At 34.0% G+C, this 18,766-nt stretch overlaps 3 protein-coding genes across 3 annotated transcripts; 2 read left to right on the top strand and 1 right to left on the bottom strand.

Annotated features, from left to right (window-relative positions):
• Nucleotides 1-3,366: 3,366 nt before the first annotated feature.
• LOC140891262 (F-box protein At5g51370-like) lies at nucleotides 3,367-5,850 on the top strand. The gene is made up of 2 exons (XM_073299673.1): nucleotides 3,367-4,698; nucleotides 5,242-5,850. The coding sequence occupies exons 1-2, from the start codon at nucleotides 3,428-3,430 to the stop codon at nucleotides 5,507-5,509; spliced, it is 1,539 nt and encodes a 512-aa protein (XP_073155774.1). The 5' UTR covers nucleotides 3,367-3,427; the 3' UTR covers nucleotides 5,510-5,850.
• Nucleotides 5,851-6,743: 893 nt separating this feature from the next.
• Nucleotides 6,744-7,941, top strand: LOC140892493 (protein transport protein Sec61 subunit beta-like). The gene is made up of 2 exons (XM_073301413.1): nucleotides 6,744-6,872; nucleotides 7,473-7,941. The coding sequence occupies exon 2, from the start codon at nucleotides 7,475-7,477 to the stop codon at nucleotides 7,721-7,723; it is 249 nt and encodes an 82-aa protein (XP_073157514.1). The 5' UTR covers nucleotides 6,744-6,872; nucleotides 7,473-7,474; the 3' UTR covers nucleotides 7,724-7,941.
• A 338-nt stretch (nucleotides 7,942-8,279) lies between these two features.
• Nucleotides 8,280-14,185, bottom strand: LOC140887197 (T-complex protein 1 subunit alpha). The gene is made up of 17 exons (XM_073294287.1): nucleotides 13,948-14,185; nucleotides 13,678-13,742; nucleotides 13,049-13,138; nucleotides 12,892-12,978; nucleotides 12,720-12,779; nucleotides 12,529-12,579; nucleotides 12,064-12,159; nucleotides 11,594-11,659; nucleotides 11,091-11,308; nucleotides 10,720-10,816; nucleotides 10,135-10,221; nucleotides 9,879-10,013; nucleotides 9,635-9,739; nucleotides 9,324-9,452; nucleotides 9,146-9,249; nucleotides 8,626-8,716; nucleotides 8,280-8,536 (listed from the first exon to the last, which is right to left on the bottom strand). Exons 1-17 carry the CDS (start codon nucleotides 14,024-14,026, stop codon nucleotides 8,450-8,452), a joined length of 1,647 nt encoding a protein of 548 aa, XP_073150388.1. The 5' UTR covers nucleotides 14,027-14,185; the 3' UTR covers nucleotides 8,280-8,449.
• Between the last annotated feature and the right edge of the window lie 4,581 nt (nucleotides 14,186-18,766).

Raw genomic sequence — 18,766 nt, 5'->3', positions numbered from 1 at the left:
ATTGATTCGTGACACGAACACATAATTTGAGCATGAGAAATATGACACAAACGCATTCATATGTCGCTTCTTGTATTAATGGGCAGTTTATATAATTCTAATCAGGCATTGCGCCAAATGTTCCCTTGTGATTGTATATATTTGTATGATACAAAATAGTTTATAATAGTATTTAGTTAAATATAAATATAAATAAAGTAAATGTTAGACGTGGCACATAAGTTTCATACGAAAAAAAAAATGGAGGAAAGTAGTGAAAACGTGATTGAAGATTTTGGAGCAACGTGGGAACGGAAATCGAGTGCTGTAAACTCAAGTGATTCGCGCGTGGGGAACCGAAACTTTGGAAGCTAGCAATTGATGCAAAATTAGGACACGCGTTGCGGGACTAATGAAAGAACGAAAGTTCACGTGTCATTTGCACGCGCCAACGTCGGCAGTTGCCAATCCACGCTCCGCAGGTTGTAAAAAAATGTAAAATTGGATTTTATTTCCATAATAGCAGAGTTGCAGCTTCAGTCAGTTGTATTGTATGCATACAACTAAAATAAAATCCTTTTTATATATATAAAAAAAGTGATTCGGTGAATTAATCTAAATATAATTGAAAGTAAAATGGTGGAGTATAATATAAATCGATTGGTGTAATCGAACAATAATTCTTGATGCTTTGCTTATTTAATTGAGTAAAAATTATTTTGGTACATGAACTATTGATAAAATGTCAAATTGGTACATGAACTATTGAAAATGGCTTAATTGATATATAATCAAACTCAAAAGTTAATTTTGTCCTTTAGTTAAATTATTTTTAAATTGAATATTGTTATTAAATTGATTAATTGAACTACATACATATTTTTGTCTTTTAAATTATTGTATTAATTACAACTGTAAATATAAATTCATATTTACTAATTACTATACTATAAAAAGAATATTATATATCATTATACGAAAAAATATTCAACGTAAAATTTATAGATTATAAAAGAAAGACACACACATATATATAATCTTTAATTTGATTAATATAAAGAATAATATTATAACATAGATAAACAAAAAATATATATCTTTTATTATATATTTTTAATATATATTATTTTTGAATATATAATTTATGAATTGTTATATATATATATATATATATATATATATATATACACGTGCATTTTGTATTAATTAATGTTTACAATGTTTCGTACAATGAGTACAATATCTTTTCTATAAACATAAATTAATATTTACAATGTTTCGTACAATGAATACGATATTTTTTCTATAATATAAAATTTAAATAAATATAAATTTATGTTTATAATTGTATTAATAGAATAATTTTTAAAAATTAATTGTATATCTATTTTAATTTAACAAAAATATTAAACTTTAAAATAATGTAGTAAAGGGTAAAATTGACTTTATAAGTTGATTATGTACCAATTAAACTATTTTCAATAGTTCATGTATCAATTTGACATTTTACCAATAGTTCGTGTATCAAAATGAATTTTACTCATATTTAATTATACCAAGATAAACTTGAATTGGAGAGAAGCCATTTTAATTTTTATTTGTTATATATCGACTTTATATTTGCAAACTAAACATTTGTCACTTATTGCAACACGTGATAAACGACAAAAATGGATGTTCAGTTTTCTTGGATAATGTAACAACAGATATAAATAAATACAGTAAAATTGTTGGACAAAGATTTATTAGATTTGGGTGTGGCATGAAATGTAATTTGGGCTGACGTCATGGATGACAATTCATCCATGGCTATATATATTATCATAAAGAAAATTGCCATAAATATATAACTTTTCTATGTTCTATTTGGAAATTTTTCATCCGACCAATGTTTAGATATTAGATCTTAAATTATCAACGCATGATGTTAATTCTATAAAAAGATGTGTGATCCACGCGATCTAATAGTATTAAAATATGAAGAGAATTATTCACTATATATGATATTAGAATATATATAATTTTGAAATTTCAAGAAAATAATTATTATTTATAATTAAAAAATATTACGATAAAAGAGTCAGTCCTCTGCCAACTGAGCTATCATTTCTTGTCAAGATCAATATTATATGATCCAAAAGTATTGTTTATTAAGCAATATTTTTATTTATAAATGATCAATGAGAATGATTTTTTTTACTTTTTCCCGTTCTCTTTGAGGTAGAGATAACCTACTTAACTCAGTGGTTCGAGCGTTGCTTTGACAATTTCTAATTCTACTACAAAATTTTCTAAAAAATTATATGTAAGTGACTAAACTATAGTACTGATTTTTGCAAAAACTTGTACACAAATTAACCAGATATAATCATATAATTTGTCAACGAGCTATTAGCAATATGCATGTATACATGAGTTTTAATAATAAAGAAAAAAGTTAGTTTGGGCTTAAATTGTTTACAAAAACCCACCGATGTTTACTTGGGCCTAAATGAGTGGTTTATATTAGGTCGTCTTATCAGACTTTTGGTCCGATTCTATAGAATTTGGGTCTTCTTTTTTTCTCTTTTAATAGTGTAATAAAATAATAAGATGCCAATTTTTGAAACAAATATCAAAACTCAAATTCAATATAATTTAATACTGTATATAATATCACAACCACTAACAATTTGATTCGAATTTTAATAGCTACACATGATTAGATATGTAAAAATAGGTTGATCAGTGGAATCGGTCGGTCGAATGAGATGATTAGATCGATAATTTCATTTCGTCATGACTCGTCTAATATAACTAAAAAAAATTATCAGGTCTGTAATATTAATTTGTTTCGTGCCATCAAATAGGTAAATTATGTTTGAAAATTATCAACCACTCAAATTATCAGTGAGTGCGATATGAGTATGCTCGTTCTACCCATCCATTTTGACGACTATGCCTGAAATCGTAGATCCGTAACTATTTTAATTTGAGAAAGTTGTTATTCTAATAACATGGTTTCATTTCATCTAAAATAATATTTATTAAATGAATATTATTGTAAAATAGAAATGGGGGGCACTATACAAATTTCAGAAAAGTTTTCTCAAAATAATAAAATTTTCTATGACGATGGAATCTAATATATATATATAGAGTTATGTTATGTTATCCACCTTCCGTGCCCACCTCCATGCTCACATATGAGGTGACAATCATCCAATGGATGAGATGAATCATATGCAAATATTTTATCCAATTGTCACCTCATAGGTGGGCACGGAAAGTGGACAAATTGTTTTGTCATGTAACAAGTGATGAAATGGAACATGAGAATCAGATTGTTTCCTATTAATAACTTCCACACACTCAAAATAGGCAATAAATAAATATCTTAATTAATGAGGCGGGGAAAAGGGGGGAGATTGGCGATGCTTTTCTGGAACCCTAACCCTAATTTACAACTATGTCGATTTCACCTGATAAAAACAGAATTTCTCACCCGGACTGCGACCCTAATCCGATTACTGACCTCGGCAAGGCGAAGAAGAAGCGCCGCTCCAGCAGCTCCGACCACCTGTCCAACGAACGCCTCGAACCCAACGAGACTTTGAGGCATTTGTTCCTCAAAATGCGCCTCCAATCTCTTCCCAACTCCGGCTCCACCACCCCCCATTCCGAATCCGAGCCGGACTCCGACTCCTCCAACCCTAACCCTTTCATCCCTCCCGCGCCTGATTGCATATCTGTGTTATCCGACGAATTGTTGCTCAAAGTCCTTAGTAAAATCCCCGACAGGAAGCAGCATCTTTCCAATTCGCTGGTGTGCAAGAGGTGGTGTGTAGTGAGTGGGAAGTTGATTCAATCGATTAAGGTATTGGATTGGGAGTTTTTGGAGTCTGGGAGACTTACTTTCAGGTTTCCAAATTTGGTCGATGTTAGCCTCGCGCATGCATGCGTTCAATCCGAGCGGAATTCGGGCATTTTGTTCGTTAATAAGTTACTGTCGATTCATTTGAGTTCTGGGGTGGTGTTCGAAAATGATGGGGTTTTTATTAGGAATGAGGATGTGTTGGATTCGGAAGAGGTCGACAGAGGGGTGAGAATAATGGCCCAGGGGTGTAGGAATTTGAGGAGAGTAGTTTTGATGAATGTCAGTGAGAAAGGATTAAGTTTCTTGGGAGAAGAGTGTGAGTGTTTGCAGGAGATGGAGTTACATTATTCTGGCGATTTAGCCTTGCCGGGAATTTTTAAATGCCGGAATTTGCAAATTTTGAAATTGATAGGGAGCATAAGCGGGGTTTACAATTCTGTGGTTACGGATATCGGATTGACGATTTTAGCTCAGGGATGTAGAAGATTAGTAAAGCTTGAGTTAGTGGGATGCGAGGGGAGTTATGATGGCATTAAGGCAATAGGGCAATGCTGTCAAATGTTAGAGGAGTTGACGCTCTGTAATCATAAAATGGATGGTGGATGGTTGTCGGCTTTGTCATATTGTGAGAACTTGAAGACTTTAAAGATTCTGTCATGTAATGAAATTGATAGAAGTCCTGGGTCAGACGAACACTTATGGCCATGCCCGATGCTTGAGGAGTTGCACCTACGTCAGTGTCAAATGCGAGAGAAGCATGGTGTGAGAGCGCTGTTTTTAGTGTGTCGGCCGATTCGAAAGCTAGTTGCAGAGGATTGTTGGGGATTGAACAATAATGTATTTGCTGCTGCCAGTATTCTTAGGTATGATTTGTTATACTCTTGTGATGCTTTGTATGAAAGTCTAACTTTATGGGATCACTTTCCTTCACGGGGTTATGGACCATTATTGACGCAAAAACTTTGTAATCAAGTACTAATATGTGTGTAATGTCAAGTTTCACAGATAGATGTCAGGAGTTCGGAAAGACATGTCACATCTACCTGAACGAATAAGGAAGCATAATTTAATTTGATCTGCCTAGCTGGTGTGGTGTCTGCCGATGAGATACATTGTCATAAATGACTTCTCTTTCATATCTCTTTGAATGTTAACAAATTTAATTTGTTTTCTGGAAAAAGAAAGTAAAAGGTTTTTTGTGCAATGTCTAAATGGATTGAACTTCATTTAGTGAATATTCAGGCAAACAGAGGTTAAATTCAGAGTAAGGCCTTTATAGTTTTCATGTAACTGAAGCTGGAATCCTCACTGCCTTGTTGAATATGTCAAAAGATGACTTAATTTGTAGTGTTAACTTCTAATTTGCTTGATTCCAGAATTTTTTATTGATCTGATTTCTCATGTAGGAGCATTAAATCTGTGTCACTGGAAGGATGCTCATTGTTGACAACAGAAGGATTAGAATCGATCCTTATTTCTTGGAAGGAGCTTGATAGGCTTAGGGTAGTTTCATGTAACAACGTAAAGGACAGTGAAATAACACCAGAACTAGCAACTTTATTTTCTGATCTCAAAGAACTGAAGTGGCGGCCGGATTCCAAGTCACTTCTATACTCTAGCCTGGCAGGGACTGGAACTGGGCAAAAAGGTGGTATATCTTTTATGAGAAAGTGACGTCGAAACATACGGATATATTCTGGGAAACTATAGAGGCCAAACTGAGATGAATCAAAGGCGAAATCCTAGTGAAGCATACATGCAATTAACACCTCAAGAAACTATGGGATCGGACACGAGCCTTGCCACGCTTGATTATGGGATGACTAGGTTGACCCAACTGAAGAGCTGAACTTTTCAGTGTATTTTCTTGTAGCACTGTTATTTATGCAATTTAGAGTTCAGAAAAAGTGAAGGCTTGGGGAAAGTTTGAGTTTTTGCACTTACTGAATTCTAAGGAATAAATCTATGTTATGTATACTTACTTTATAGGAATGAAAGTTAATTTCTTCGAATCAGCATTATTTATTCATCTTCTTTCCTTGCGCACAATGGTATTCTTCTGGTTGCTATCTTCTGCCTAATCTTGAGTTGTTATTCTTCTGGTTGCTATCATCTGCCTAATCTTGAGTTGTTTGTCGGTTAACTTCTGATGAGAACTGCGGATTGAATGATAATTAAGAGTGAAATATTTTCAAACTTTAAGATGTAATATATTCATTAAAATTTTATGTAGTAAATAAGACATTTCTGGGAAAGATGTAAAATATAATAATTATGTAGAAAGTGTAGGTCGATAAAAATATGTTTTTGGGAAAAGATGAAATGAGATTATGGTATTTGTTTTTGTTTTGAAAAATGAGTTGGAAAATAGAACAAGACAACTGAAACTAAATTTATATTATTTTAAAACGAAACTAAATTGTGAATTTTTGGTTTGCCTTTTTATGATATTATCTTTAAAATTATATAGCAAATTGTCACGTTGTATTAAATTCTTTCTAGATTATGTTGATTCATTGTAATTCTAAAAAATGAAATTTTTATTTATGCATGTGTTAATTATTTTCTTAATTTTTAATTTTTAAAGTAATTTTTTGTATATATTTTATTTATTATTAGCATTATTATTATTATTATTATTATTATTATTATTATTATTATTATTATTATTTTCGATTTTATACAAAAAGAAATCTCAATTGGAACTGAGAATGTCCAAAAGAGCGGTCTTGGCCTCTTGGGTCCAAATGGGCAGACCCAATTGTTCTGACTCAGCAAAAATCGGCCCCCTTTGCTGGCGTGGCGATATATTATTGGCTGAACGATGTGTTTTTCCAGTGGAATACTTTATTTTTAATATGTTCATTAAATAATATATATATATATTTATTTATGTATTTATTTATCTGTTTCCTCAGAAAAAAAAACTATCCAGCGAACGTTCAGCTCTCTCCCAAGGGTTCACCGATCGTCGAAATTCGTAGACAGTAGCAACGCGAATTTGAGTATTCCTTCATCTTCAATTCTCCGGAGAAAGGTACTTTGAATTTTTTATCAATCCAATTTCGAGATTACTTTTGTTTGTATTTGTAATAGCGCGTCGAATTTTTTTATATGATGGACGACAGGTTCTGGATCTTGTGTTTATTTCATAACTTCGTTTGTTTCTTTGACATATTACATTTGGAATGTCATAGTTGTTGGATTTTGTTTGGCCTGGAAATTTAAAACCTACGAGGAATTGGTCGTCGTTAATTTTTAACCTGTTCTTTTTGCCAATAATCATGTACTATTGCGTTTCTTCAGTAAAATTGTTTTGATTTTAATTTTCGTGGAAATTGAAACTGGGTTCGTAGTAGCAAAGATGACAACTTGATCTAAATTTGACTTGATCTCTTTGCCTCTCGGTCGCTCTTTGAGTCTAATGATTGGGAATGCGGTGTAAATGTGAAATTGAACTGGATAAATTTGTATGGTATTTCACTTTGCTAGTGGGAAAGGGTTTAATAGAGGTCAAGGATTCATCTTTCATTAGCGATCTTGTGTTCCTAACCTGCGCCTTCCCCTATTTCCTCTTTTATGCTCGTCTCTGCGTGTTCCTCGTTTTGGTTCTCATGCTTGAATCGGTGGCGTGCAGAAATGGCAAATGGTGGAGCCGGTCCACAAAGAGGAACCGCGGCAGCTGCTGCTGCCAACCTCCGTCGTCGGAGAACAGCTGGGGGTGGGGCTGCAGGTGGAGCAGGTGGTAGCATGCTGCAGTTCTATACTGATGATGCTCCAGGGCTCAAGATTTCCCCCAATGTTGTGCTTGTGATGAGCATTGGTTTCATAGCTTTTGTTTCAGTTCTTCATGTCATGGGTAAGCTGTATTTTACCCGCAAAGATTAGGCTCGCTTAGCGTCGCTTCGTGGTGAAATTTTGAAGAGGGAAGATCATTGTAACTTGGTTGCGTTAGATGGGATGCTTTTTCTAGAGATAGACTACTACTCTCTACTTAGATATCTCATTGTTTAAGTCGTACTTGAAGCTTTAGAAATATTAAGAAAAACTGTGTTTGACATTTTCTTATGTTAACTGTTAACAAGTTCTTTTTAATTTATTTGTTTAATCTAGCAGAGCGTATTTGGTTGGTCTTATGAGTTTACAAACTTGACCTTTATTTTGCTACATTTTAACACCACGAATGTTAAAGCATATTTAAAAATTAGACACGGTACTTCTATTACGTTTTTTATGTGCGATACAATTGAATACAAAGATGTGAAAATACACATTGTAACATGTTGCCATGTCCTAAAAAAATTCTCATGATTCATCAGATACTACCCGATGCCAGAATCTCGTGCCGTATAAAAAAAAACAACGTATAGCCACAATTAGATAAATTTCCACAATTAAAACCTTGCGCTTGGGCATTTTTCAGAAGAAAGATACTCGTAACTAGTAAGATACTAATGGAATTCACCAACTCAAGAAAGAGAAATCAAGTCATACAAAAAAAACAATAGATTAAGTTGTTACAAATCACAACACTACCATCATATTTTAAAAGCCCCTCAAAATTCGTTCTTTGAATCTCACTGTTTTGAATACAAATATGAGTTCAAAGAGCACCTAATCTTCGTCGTTCCCACCTTCATCTTTGACAAGTTTTATCATGTCATCAATTCGAAGAATAGTTATAGCCGCTTCAGTAGCAAACTGGATAAAGACGTAACGTAACTTATCAAGATTTGATCAGCATTTAAAAAATTGACAAACGGGTCAATCGAGCATTTTTAGACTCTAACCTGAATTATCTTTACTTTGCTCATTGCTGGCTCAATAACTCCAGCTTCCAAATTGTTACGAACGATACCCTTCACCAAATCTAGACCCATGCTGCATACACGAAAGTGACAAATCAGAATTCTCACAAAAATTCCGACATTTATACAGTTCTCATCGACCGAAATAAAACAGACGCCAGCTTCTTTCTGACACTTGTAAAATCTAACGGGGCTAACAATTAAACCAAGTGACCTAAGAAGTAAAAAAATAGCATGCTAATGTATTAGGATAACTCATGATCATGTGGCAATTAAACCAAGTATCTACAAAATCCTCCAGACATCTAACTAAGTAATGTCCATTCAGCCACATCCTATATCATTCTATCAATTCCTCGGACTACAAAGCAAAATGAATACTGAACGGCTTTAAAAACACCGGGAACCTAAAGTAAACTTGAGAGTCGCTACGAGGCAGTTTACTCGCAGATGTGGTATCAGGTACATTATAAACCAGTAGGTGACAATGTAGGATCCACACCTTGATAAATGCTTCTTATCTGCCTTAGTTTGTGCAGCGTGGTGATAAGCTCGTAGCTTGGCAACCAACTCAGTAGCATCTTTAGCAGCATTAACCGCAAGCACCTAAACAAGCAAACCATAATTAGCCTGTTCGAGGAAAAGCAAATGGGACAATTCACTATTGATGAATGAAGAACCTTTGGAATAATCAAGAAAGACTCGGCAAACTCTGCAATAGCCAGCTGCTCCCTGGATCCCAAAGTAGTGGCCAAATTCTCTAGATATACAGATAGCGCAGCCTCGACCGCACCTCCGCCAGCGACAACCTAGTTATGACAGTCCCAGAAATATAAGTCAAAGTTTTGCATCCACTTCCAGAATCCAAAAAGATGGCCAATGCAAGGGAAATTGCTAAAAATGAAGAATTTGATACATGCATAAAAAAGGAAAAAAAAGAGGAAATGTTGAGTAGTGTGTTGGGAGAGACTATGTTACAAGCGAAACTCACTGTATTAGATTCCAGAGTTCTTTTGACAATGGATAGTGCATCATGCAAAGCTCGGTCCATCTCATCCAGCATAAAGTCATTTGCACCTCTAAGTATTAATGAAACCTGGAAAGAAACATGACGATGTTACAGAAATGGCACCTAATCACATAACTGAGTTCGTGGGGGGAAAGCAGAAGCAATAGAATCATTTTGACAAGAAATATTTGAAAACTGATTATGTTATGTAAATGGCAACACTCACCGCACTTGAGGTTTTAGTCCCCTTTATCAAGATCACATCATCATCAGAAATTCGCTCCTCCACTACTTCATCTGCATGTCCTAGAAATGATGCATCAAATGTTTCTTCCCCTTCCATATCCGCAAATGTTGAAACCTGTTCAAATAGGAATTGACTTATTCTCCTTAAGATTCAGGCAAAGTTCATTGATCCATTAAAATTAATTATTTCCCCAGCCTTTAGTCTTCAACCATAGAATGAAATTGAAAATACATACTGCAGTTGCACCAGTTGCCTTGGCAACATGCCTCAAGTCTTCCTTGCGGACACGTCTTACAGCTATTGCACCAGCCTCCACAAAGTACTGAAAAATGAAAGAAGAAACTTTAATAGTAAATCCCCAAAAGAATTCAATGAACAATGTTTCAATCACAAAATAAGGGTGTATAATTAGTATAATGCGGCTTGCTAATTCGGTAACATTCTGTAGAACGTAGACAAATAGATGGTTCTAATAGTTTTATTCTTACAAAACATTATTCTGATTAGCCCCATAACGCTCCTAAATAAACTCAGTTCTTGATAAACATGATATATCGATTAAACAAGAAATCAACGATAACACTGTGCACCAAAAATGTCATATAAGAGCAAAGTTTAAAAATGCTACGAACACCACCTTTACCAAAGCACACAAATTTAGCAAAAGAAGAAACTGTAACATAGTCAAATAAAGTATATGTTGCATATGAAATGACAAGAAAACATAACAAAACCAGCAGAAAGAATAAACATGCTAACCACATTTGTCATAGAATCATTGGCATGTTTAAAATAATAACACGGGTAAGAGATGGCTTGCCTTAAGCGCCATGTCATCAATTCCCTTGGTGGTTAAAACAACATTTGCTCCTGCCTTCAGAATCTTCTCAATACGTTCTTTTGTCATGTCAGCTTCTCTGCAAGGAAGAATTATTATGGTCAGTACTACAACAGAATAAGTCTCACTGGTATTTTATCAAATACATCTATATATATGGAAGTGCCACCACTGAAACTGTCCTTGGGCTTAAAAGTGAGATGCCTCAAACATACTGATCACAGAAGATACATGCACAAATTCGGATTAAGATAACATGTGTAAAGCATAGAAACGAAATTTATACAAAAGTCCATCTAAACATTGTTATTTTCGAATCCCATTTAAAATGTGAAAGCTAAATGTTTAATCACCTCTGACGAATCTTTTCCAACTCCCTGGGATCGGTGACTAAAACTTGGACACCCATTTGCATTTTTGTCTTTTGAAGATTAAAATCGAGACAAGCAATTTTAGCCGGGGTAACCCTCAAAGGCATTCCCTGAGCAGCACGCCCAGTGTTGAGAGCATATCCTTTAAGTAGATAACTATCTTTGGCACTCTTCCCATGGGCTTTAAGTATATTAATTCCCTGACAACGAGACAAATCATTAGAGCATCTAACTCACAGATAAGTAAGTATTTCTAGGAAAATGAATCATTCTGAGTGAGGTATATGCCCAGCCTTTGGGATATTCGGAATACTATAATTTAAAAAGACAATAGCGGAACACAGGTTTTCCAAAACAAGAGATGTGGCAGAAGTCAACAAGGGTCCTTTTTAATTGAGAAAACCATACCTGAACCATACTATTTAATGGATAGAAAATATTTCAACATGTGGCAGCAAATAAATGCTCAACCGTAAACCACCAACCTTGATTGGATATTTAACTTCACCTCTCACATTTGTCATCTTCACGGCCTGTACAGCCTCCACAACCTAAAAGCATAAGCAGTGTGATGGTTTTGTCATAAACATAATGTAAGAGGTCCTGAGAACAACGAGGATGAAACCACACACAATAATTCCATAGAAGTGGGAGATTAGCAATTTTTCGCAAGTCTAAAAGTATAAAACGACACAGAAAACATTCGCAAACCCCTGCTCCACTGCCCTTAAATCCTCCGGAAGAATGATGTGAGGAAAAACAAGATTGGGTACTTGGACTCCGGAAATCCGTAAAATTACAAGCTACTGCAATACCGTATCTACCACCGCATATAAATCTTTTTTTAAAAAAAGTGTGTTAGCATGCTATTTGCAGGTGCATTGAAAAACTTATACACCATACATTTCAATGAGAGAAATAATGCACAGTAAAGTTCATCCATTTACGAACTTACAAGATTTGCGAAGAAGTCACTATCAGCACCTATCAACTTTGAGGACATGCTGGTCTTGGCACAGTTTACAAGAGAGTCTTTGCCAAGTTTTTCAACCTAAATGTACACACGAAAAGCTCAATAAGTTCAAAAGTTTCAAACGAACACAGTGTGCTTCAAAGTGATTGATGATAATTTATAATATGTTAAGTATATTTACATTGATGATAATTTATAATATGTTAAGTATATTTACATGCCATATGGCGACAATCACAGCCTAATCACGGCCCCAGATTTTGTCCAAAAGATGATTTCTAATGAATATTATTTTCTCTTTGTGAAAGGAAAAGTATTGACAATTTCGAGATACAAGAAAACCACAACTTGAGATCTTTTTCACCCTTGTACTGATTCGAAATCCACGACGTAACAAAAAATAAAAAGATTTCACTTCAGAAGGAAGTAATAGCAGCAGAGAATAACCTTGACAGCTAGTTTTTCATCAACATATTTGCATGCTTCCCTCATAGCAAGCTGCCACAAAATATTGATGCAATTACACAAATCATGAGATGGAACAGACTGAATATTCATAAACTTTGATTAAAAAAAAACATTCATAAACTGGAAACAAATCAATTTAAAATTAATGTGAAATTTAAAATGAGACGCACTCTGTATCCACTGATTATTGATGTTGGGTGAATCTTGTTTCTCACCAAGTCATTTGCTCTCTGTAGAAGCAAATTTCAATTCAGTAATCAAGCATAATATTCCCAATATTCACACTCAAAGAAGTTACAAGAGGCATCAAAGTTAGTTCCAGCAAAAGCAGCAATAACCTACCTTAAGTAATTCAGCAGCTATGATGACCACAGAAGTAGTCCCATCTCCAACTTCTCTGTCTTGCAGTTCAGCCAACTCAACAAGAACCTGTGATAATATAAAAGTGAACGACAAACAGATAAGACAAACTTTTTGAAGAAAGAAGAATTATTCTCACCTTAGCAGCCGGATGCTCAACTTCCAGCATCTTCAGTATCGTGGCACCATCATTGGTTATTGTAACGTCACCAATATCATCTACAAGCATCTGAAAAGAACCAACTATCACATAAAAATGGTCCTCCCGCCTTTTGGTTAGCCAAACATCGCTCCACTTCATATTATATACCCTTAAGCAATGTAAGCCACGGCAGGTGACCACTGAATTTCACACCCACTACAATTAGGCAACTATAATCCCATACTTATATCCATAATTGCTTGAAGAAGAGGGTATTTAAGATGGATAGAACCATCCAGAAGGCACATGTATCTTAAACAAACTACAAAATTTGGTTTTCCTTTCTTCTAAATTTTGGGAGTCTGAAGTATCAAACATTGGCAAATTAGTATAAATTTCAGGATTCAAACTAACATTTTTCACCAAAAGAAATAGTTTTGTAATTAGAGCACATGGAGTGGTGTGGAAGGGCCGAAGAAACTTGGCTAGTACAACCTAAATATTTATCATAAAACTCAACTAGAACCCATATCAAACATAAATCTGCCCTCTATGGTCGGTTGCGTACAGGTAGCAGAAGCTAAAAATAAACGTGGAAAATCTTAAATAAATGGAGAGTAAATTACCTTGTCAAGACCAACAGGACCAAGCGAAGATTTTACAATGTTTGCAATCGCTTGGCATGCTACGACTGCATATTTTCATTACAAATATCAGCATTGCCAATGACAATAGACTACCCAAAATAGAAACAAACAAACAAACAAACAACAAGCAGCAGCATTTCCATACACAAAACCCAAAGACACGCACTTGACCCGTAGGCACGCGCGCGCACATAAAATAATACATATATAGTTACAATTTACAAACACATATTCTTAAAACATATTCACCGTTTTGAGAGCGAACATCCTGGCCAGATTGGCGCTCCCCAGAGATATCAGGTGTTTGCGATGAAATAGCCATTTTCATTTAAAATTTACAGCAAAAAAATATGCAGAGCTGATCTGCTTTGCTGCGATTTCCTCGAGATTTAGGGATTACAGATGATCGCAGAGGCACTCCTGGATGTGAGAGGGCTGGTTCCAGTAGCCGGGGAAATGTAGGGTTTTTGGAATGCAACGACGTCGTTTCCAGTCGCTTGTGCAGTTCAAAATTTTTCTTTGAATAGGATAGATTTAATTGGGCTGGGCTCGCATATAAAAGTTGGATCTTATGACATGCAGCCCATCAAATGATTCGGCCGAGATTTCAGTAGTCTTAAATTTTATATTGGAATACAATATATGATGAGCCTGGGACATGATTTATGGATCAAGAATATGGCCCAATCCAGTAAAATGGGTTTTTTTTTATTTCGGTGACTTATAGATCCTTTGGCATTAAAGTGTTAAATTTCAAACGAGATTTATTAATCAAGAAAATCACCCAATCCAGTAAAATGGAAAATTATATTATGACGTCGATGACTTATAGATCATCCGGCATTAGAGTTTTAAGTTTGTGACGAGGTTTCAAATTTAATACTCATTATATGCTCCTCCCAACTCAAAATGTGTGTGTGATTTTGATACCTGTTGGGTGGTGCTTAGGTTCAAGCTTACACTTCTGAAAAATAATCCGAACATATGTATGCATATACACATATATAGTAATTTACTTGATAATGTATATTATTAAACATCATGAAATTATATGACTTATTTATATCTTGTTTGAGGCTAGGCTAGTTATATATCTGAATTAGCATCTATACTATATTATTAAAATTAAGATCTTTTAGTATCATAGTTCGTCATCACAATATCAAAATTACCATAATTTAATTTAGCATATCATATTAAGCATGAATATATTTAAATAGACACATGACTTAATATCAAGGATCTCTTAACACGTGCACCCGGGTATTGATATATATAAAATAGAGGTCAAATGCAAACCGATATTTTGTATAATATTTCACAAGTAAAATAACTTGAGAAATTAAATTGGGTTTATTTTAAGCAGAAAGTTATTTTTTAAAATTAAAAAGTGTAGTAACATGTCACAATTGACCGCTTAGAATTTAGATCCATTTATTGCACCTTATATTTTCTTGATTAGTTAGTTAGTTGGCTACTTATATTAGTTAAAGGCCATATTAATTAGAGAGGGCCAACAAATTATCAAGTCAACTATAATTTAGGAGGCCAGGCAACATGCTTTTGTGAGATATAAGACAACACTTGTTTCTTTTCCAAATTAATATTAATAATAATAGTTAAAAGTGCGATTGATTAAATGTCTCTGTCGTTGCATATGTACACTTATTCATCACAATATATTTAAGCTTATTATAGGATGAATACTGGGGAAAAAAAAAACTCTCGTGAGATCGTTTTATTGGTTAGTTTTTTTAGATGGATCTTTAACTTGACCCAGTTCATTAAAAAAATATTATTTTTTATGTCAAAAATATTACCTTCAATTATATATATGAATTAGGCCGACTAATCTCACGAATAAATATTTACAATTCGTCTCACATGAAACTCATCCTTACCGAAAAATAAATTATAAACTTGTATAATAAGATAACTTAAATCTTTCAAACTATATATAGCAGCACAAATTATATTTGTTCGCTCTTTCAACTTGAGCAGCCATTACTCCTAACACAATAATCACGATAATTATTAATTTCCTCAATAATGCAACAATAAACTCGTAATTTTGATAATGAGCTGTGAATAACAATTTCATCGTTATATTATGTATTGAAAAGTAAGATCCTAATAACATTTTAATATTTTGGAATGGGGCGACCCCCCCCCCCCCCCCCCCCCCCCCCCCCCCCCCCCCCCCCCCCCCCCCCCCCCCCCCTTCTTTATTAACTAGTACCATATCCCAGTACCAACATGGGGTTGGAGCAAGACTTTTTTAAGACAATATTAAAAAGGTAATGTGCTTGGGATTTGAACATAAAATACTAGGTTTTAAATGCTAGAGAATGCGCTTAGGTGATTTTTGATTTCCTAACTACCCTCAAATTTCATGTAACTATCTTCCCCCGAAACACAACATACTCATAGAGTTTCACAATAAGAGAAATAGATACCTCATTTAGACTAGCCAGTTGTTTGCTGCTAGGCTGGCCTTTCAATGCACAAATCCGATATGAAGTAGTTTGTGCTATCATATAAGTTGCGTTACAAGTGTTAATCTAATGGTTAATGATAAAACCGTATGTATTTTTTTCCACATAAAGTAATGTGTGAATATATGTGACAAATTAAACGTAACTTTCATGTAATTCTTAGATGAGTAATGTTACATGTACACGGAGGTATACACGTTGGGTTACACGTTGCATTTGAAATTACATAAATATTCCTAATATATTTTGGAAAGATTTTTTTCAAATCAAGTGGAGGGATAATTTTATAATTTCATACGTAGTGTGTAACCCAATGTATAACTCAATATGTACATATAGCATTTCCTTTCGTGAGAATTACGAGTCGAGATACTGTCACATGAGTAGCATCGAAATTGGTCAATTGATTCATTGGATAAATTAAATCTAAAGTGTATTTTAAATAACTTAATGGATAAACTTAGAACCAGTAAACTTGCCAATTTACCATTAATATATACGTCATCGATCGAGGTTTGTCTTTCTTGATTTTGGACCGAGTCTACTAATCAAGGTTCTAATTTGATCCATTATGTGAAATTAAGAATACGCAGTTTGCATCACACTGTTTGGATGGATATGCTTTCCGTCACTTTTTTATTTCGTGTTTGGATAATAAGGGTCAATAAATTTTAGTCTAAAAAAAATTTATCGAAGTTTTATTAATGATTATTTCAATTCGGAAATTGTTGGTCCTAAATTTTTAATGCAAGGTAGAATCAGATTCATTGATGTTGTTTGAACATTCTTTAAATTTAATGGTCGATAAGAACAAGCGGTGAACCGTAACAGGTAATGATAATATTAAATTTAATTATTTAACAATTATATTATTTCCACACACAAAGATGTGAGCGATGATATTTTTATTGGGAGAGTTTAAAAAATGACATTGGTCAACTAAATTTTTTGATTTATGACTTTCTTTCAAAAAAATTTGCAAAATGACCTTCAAATACAAAGAAAATGCAAAAACAAAATAAAGAAAAAAAATTGAGAAAGTTATATTTCCAAATCATGGTCAAACGAAGGTTATTTAGTTAAATAAATCCTATTTTTTTTATTAGGAGAATATCATATACCGGAGTAGGTGTAATTTATGTGTGCCTCATATCATATAAATTGAATTGAATGGACATGGCTTAAAAAACCTAGACTAGTTTCTAGCTATATGATTCCAAAATCGTTTTTAGAATCAAATAGTTTTTATTCTTATTTTAATCGTTGTTCGATGATCGAATCCACCAAAGATTTTAGACTTGTATGTATCTTCAATTTAAATGTTAATTTACTTTTCTATGATCGAAATTACGATCATATCTGTAATGCTCTGATTTTATTATAATTGAATTTAATTAAAATAATCAGAGTTTTCAGTATTTGAGGGCCGTTTTTATAATTCGCAGGGGTTATTTTGCAAACTTTGGATAATTGAGGGACCGAAATGCAAAAACTTGGATTTTATATATTATCATCTTGCAAGTGGCCAATCACATCACTTCACTCTTCTCCTTCCCTCTCCATTCGTACGTACTGAGTCGAGAAGCCATGAAATCGATTCTTCAAGCTTTTCTTTCGTCTGATTTGCACGATCCGATCGTTAGATTTTATTTCCGAGTTGAGATTCACGATTACCGCAACGAGGGCTTCGTTTTGACGTAAGTTTTGCTACGATCCTCAAAATTTGATTTTTTTGGGTTGTCAGAATTTGATAATCTTCGAGTATGTTGTTCTTAAGCTAGCATAGATCGTGCATTCGAAGTCGATTCGAAAAAAAAACGAAGTTTGGATTTTATATGAATTTTGAGGCATATTTCGAAATGGGTTGTTGGATTTTGGTCGGATTTTGATTGTTTTGTTGGTTTAGAAGATGATATGGGTTGTTTGGAGTTGTTTGATGTTGTTGAAGATTTTTGGTTGACCGTTTATAGCCGTTATGCCGTCGAAATCGAGTTTGAATTATCGGTTGTTTATTTCAGTTTGATTTCCGGGTTTGATTGAATTGGTAGATTGATATCGAATTCGTATATTCTTCATTTTCAAATTTGGATTAGAGTTTCGGGTTTGGATCGAACTTGGGAATTGAATCGAATTGAGAATTGAAGACGGTATATTGATTGAGTTTCTTTGTTTCGATTTGTTGTGATTCGATTGATTATTTATTTGAGTTCGTTGTTATTTTCAGATTTGAATCCTCGACGGACTTGAAAGGTAAAAGACGATATTGAGTTGAATGGGGTAGAATACTCGAGTTCGAATTGATTCTCGAGTCCCGAAAATCACATACTGCATGCTAATTGCTTGTGTGAACTTGATTGTTCATTTGTTTACACTTGCATTCATATTGAACCGATTATTCGATTTGTTTTGAAGATAGACGATTTAGGGAACTATATTAAAGTAGCTTTGGATTTCGAGTTTTTTCAAGTGCCAAAATACTTCTTATAGTTGCTCTGAAGTCTATGGGTTTGAGTTGTGCGACATCCACCCCGAAAGGGTGTGTATGTGTGTTGTTGTAGTGACTTGGCCCCGGG

The sequence above is a fragment of the Henckelia pumila genome, chromosome 3 (genome assembly GCF_033568475.1).
Source record: "Henckelia pumila isolate YLH828 chromosome 3, ASM3356847v2, whole genome shotgun sequence".
NCBI lineage: Eukaryota > Viridiplantae > Streptophyta > Magnoliopsida > Lamiales > Gesneriaceae > Henckelia > Henckelia pumila.
Note: the sequence above shows the minus strand (reverse complement) of the source record. Positions and strands in the feature narration are given on the sequence as shown.

Excerpts from the sequence above, each read along its gene's own strand:
- LOC140887197 (XM_073294287.1), bottom strand. The coding sequence starts at position 14,026 with ATGAAAATGGCTATTTCATCGCAAACACCTGATATCTCTGGGGAGCGC. Across the intron at positions 12,979-13,048 it reads TTGAGCATCCGGCTGCTAAG|GTTCTTGTTGAGTTGGCTGA; the intron begins GTGAGAATAATT and ends ATATTATCACAG. Across the intron at positions 8,717-9,145 it reads GATAAGAAGCATTTATCAAG|CATGGGTCTAGATTTGGTGA; the intron begins GTGTGGATCCTA and ends TCGTGTATGCAG.
- LOC140892493 (XM_073301413.1), top strand. The coding sequence starts at position 7,475 with ATGGCAAATGGTGGAGCCGGTCCACAAAGAGGAACCGCGGCAGCTGCT.
- LOC140891262 (XM_073299673.1), top strand. The coding sequence starts at position 3,428 with ATGTCGATTTCACCTGATAAAAACAGAATTTCTCACCCGGACTGCGAC. Across the intron at positions 4,699-5,241 it reads GCTGCTGCCAGTATTCTTAG|GAGCATTAAATCTGTGTCAC; the intron begins GTATGATTTGTT and ends TTTCTCATGTAG.